Source organism: Stylophora pistillata, chromosome 2, assembly GCF_964205215.1.
Source record: "Stylophora pistillata chromosome 2, jaStyPist1.2, whole genome shotgun sequence".
In the NCBI taxonomy this organism is placed as follows: Eukaryota; Metazoa; Cnidaria; class Anthozoa; order Scleractinia; family Pocilloporidae; genus Stylophora; species Stylophora pistillata.
This window is the reverse complement of record NC_142520.1, coordinates 31,634,315-31,637,026: the sequence shown is the minus strand read 5'-3', so window position 1 is coordinate 31,637,026 and position 2,712 is coordinate 31,634,315. Positions and strand designations below refer to the sequence as shown.

The following is a 2,712-nucleotide window of genomic DNA, read 5'->3' as shown; positions in this document are numbered from 1 at the left end:
AGCTGTTGCCAGGCAACAGGAGATTGCTGAGAGGAATATCCATTGCAAGAAACCAAACGCCAGAAACTTTTTAACTATAACGGGCGTTAAAACAACTTTTTCCTCACGGAAAATCTAAAACTAACACAATTCTGTTGAAAAACCAGTAGTAAATAAAAATTCTTTTTGAGGGAAAATTTAATTCTTATTATTTGTCAAGATTCGTCATTGACTAATTTTCAATCGGCTGTATGACGTATGACATCACAATAGCCATTTCAAACAGACGGCTATGTTTAAGACAGTTCGTTGCTGATGAACAAATGAATTTCCTCAAGTCGCTATGATTTCTTTAGTCCACTTTGTCTTTTTCTTGCTCATTCTTCAGGATGCGTTGGCCTGTTTAGATGGTAAGTTCTTCAAAGGTATTTTCATGTAACTTTTACCCTTTTCACACTCGTAGCTTTTTGTATCAATTTACCACGTACCATACCAACCATGTACCAGTTTCGAAAGGAAAGCATTTAAGAGAGGTTGTTGCAAAAAATCAAACATTCACCGGCAACAGTCAAAACATCGAATTGGCTCATATTTTATTATTAGGTAGGCCTATAGACAAGACAAAACAGGACCTATGTAGTTTGTTGTAAAATTCTTTTGTTTTCGAGAAAATTGACGCATAGTTAGCGTCATTCGAAGGTGGAATTTGGCCCATTTTTGGAGGCCTCGTTTGTACTTGCAAAAGCAAAGAAATTTCACTCATCGGCGGAGTCGGTGACATAAAAGAAAAAACCCACTTTGTTTATCATTTGCAGCTTGTGAGCCTCGGTGATAATAATAAATGCTTGAATGCTGTAAATAACGTTTTAAAAGGACTTGTAATACGATAGAAATTGTTTTATCCCTCAGTAGCCATTTATTTTGAAGAAATGAATAGACATATTTGTTGATCCGTGACTGGTCCTACACTAGTTTCGAAACCGGCATGCTAATTTAATCAAATTTCAATCAAGTTTTTATCTACTGCTTTGTCGCGATAAGTTTGTCACGATAAGTTTATCACGTTTGTTCCTTTTATTTCTTTTTAACACTCATTTTGGTTGATACGATAGTTTCAAGCTAAATTAGAGTAAGGTCGCTTTTCCTACGTTAATGCATAACTTCACAAATCTTCACTTTCTGAATTGTGAAATAGACGTACCTGTAAACCGATGACATGCTTTCTTTTAATTCTTTCGTTTATTTTCCTCCTAACAATCTCAATAATTTTAGGAAAAAGTCGTACATTGGCATTTCCATCCTCGTTATTCTTCGAAGGGGAGCGTCTTGTTAACCACACCATAGCAACCATCAGTGCGATTGACAGGGACACGTGTGAGTTTCGTTGTTACCTGGAACACAATTGTGTCAGTATAAACTTCAAAGTACGTCCGAGAGGACCTGAGACAGAGAATTGTGAACTGAACAACTCAACTAGTAAAGAACATGAGAAGGACCTGATCAAGGCAGCAAACTATGTTTACCATGGAACAAATGTAAGAACATTATCTAATGGGAGAAAGCAATCAAGTAGAAAGGTTGTGATCATTATTTTTTACTTGCAACAAGTGATTATTGAATATTCATCAGTCATTGAAGATAAAACACAGAAACGATGAAAAATGAAGTTACAAAACAATTTTGCTATTAGGTAGTCCTTTCAATTTCCCTCTTTCAGAATGCTTGTGGCAATTCACCTTGCAAGAACGAAGCAACCTGTCAATCAGGCTTTACTTCTTCACAATATCGCTGCTTATGTCCTCCTGGATTTACAGGCCACAACTGTGAACATGGTAGGAAATTATTACTTCTGTTGTAGAAAATCCTTTGATATGTATTTTAAGAAGCGTCGACTGTGCGTCTGTTCAGTTGTAAAGCATGCAGGTAGCGGCTAGAGCACGTTAAACTTGTACGGCGAACACCAAACGCATTTGAGCGCTCTCCCTATTCCTGGATGTAGGTTGGATAAGCAATGTTTCATCCTTTACTTGAAAGATCAGTTTTCTAGGCATTTAGTATTGTTCTTGTAAAGATTTGTAGATCTAGCTACAGAAATCAATTGGTGCAAATCTCTGAGACTGGAACTCCATAATCAAAAATCGTTTATGAAATTAGGGTGTCAAGTTATGTTTCAATAAGTGTGGTAATTAAATCTTAGCCCTCTTGTGGAAAAATCGTTCTACAAATTACTTTGCAATATCACTTAAGCTAATGAACAAGATTTATTTATGCAGAAAATTTCTCACTACACGAAGAAAAAAGATTTGTAGTCATATTTTTTTAGATACATGGGACAGATCATGCTCTTTGTTTGAGATGTTAAAGTGATGGCGCGTTACATTGAAGTAATGAGTGAATAATGAGAAATTCTAACTGTTTTAATTTTATTCTCAACTTTTTTATGCAAATTTAGTTTGTCTCGCATATTCCTTTCGCAGTTTCGTGTATTTTAAAAGGACGGTTCTGGAAATTTAACTTTAAAAAAATACATCCCTTGTAGGAAAGAAACAAACAATTGTATGTGTCTGTTTAACGGTTTGCATTTAGGCTTTCAATCAACTCATATTCTTTTGTACAAAATAAATCAATTATTTGTGTAATGGTTCTCTCCCAGAAAAATGGATACAGATGACGCCACCTACTGTTTGCTTTGGAGCAAGAGATGATTCTTATGGTTTCTTTAAAACCAACAAA

The 2,712-nt window shown here is 35.4% G+C and overlaps 1 protein-coding gene across 1 annotated transcript in view; it reads left to right on the top strand.

The window, feature by feature from the left end:
• Nucleotides 1-246: 246 nt before the first annotated feature.
• LOC148738333 (uncharacterized) overlaps nt 247-2,712 on the top strand; it is a 3,378-nt gene continuing 912 nt past the window's right edge. Inside the window, exons 1-4 of the mRNA XM_088750881.1 lie at nt 247-389; nt 1,252-1,514; nt 1,697-1,811; nt 2,633-2,712. The exon at nt 2,633-2,712 is cut by the window's right edge and continues 912 nt beyond it. Coding sequence (XP_088607007.1) covers nt 323-389; nt 1,252-1,514; nt 1,697-1,811; nt 2,633-2,712 — 525 coding nt within the window. The 5' untranslated portion in view covers nt 247-322. The remainder of the gene's footprint in view (nt 390-1,251; nt 1,515-1,696; nt 1,812-2,632) is intronic.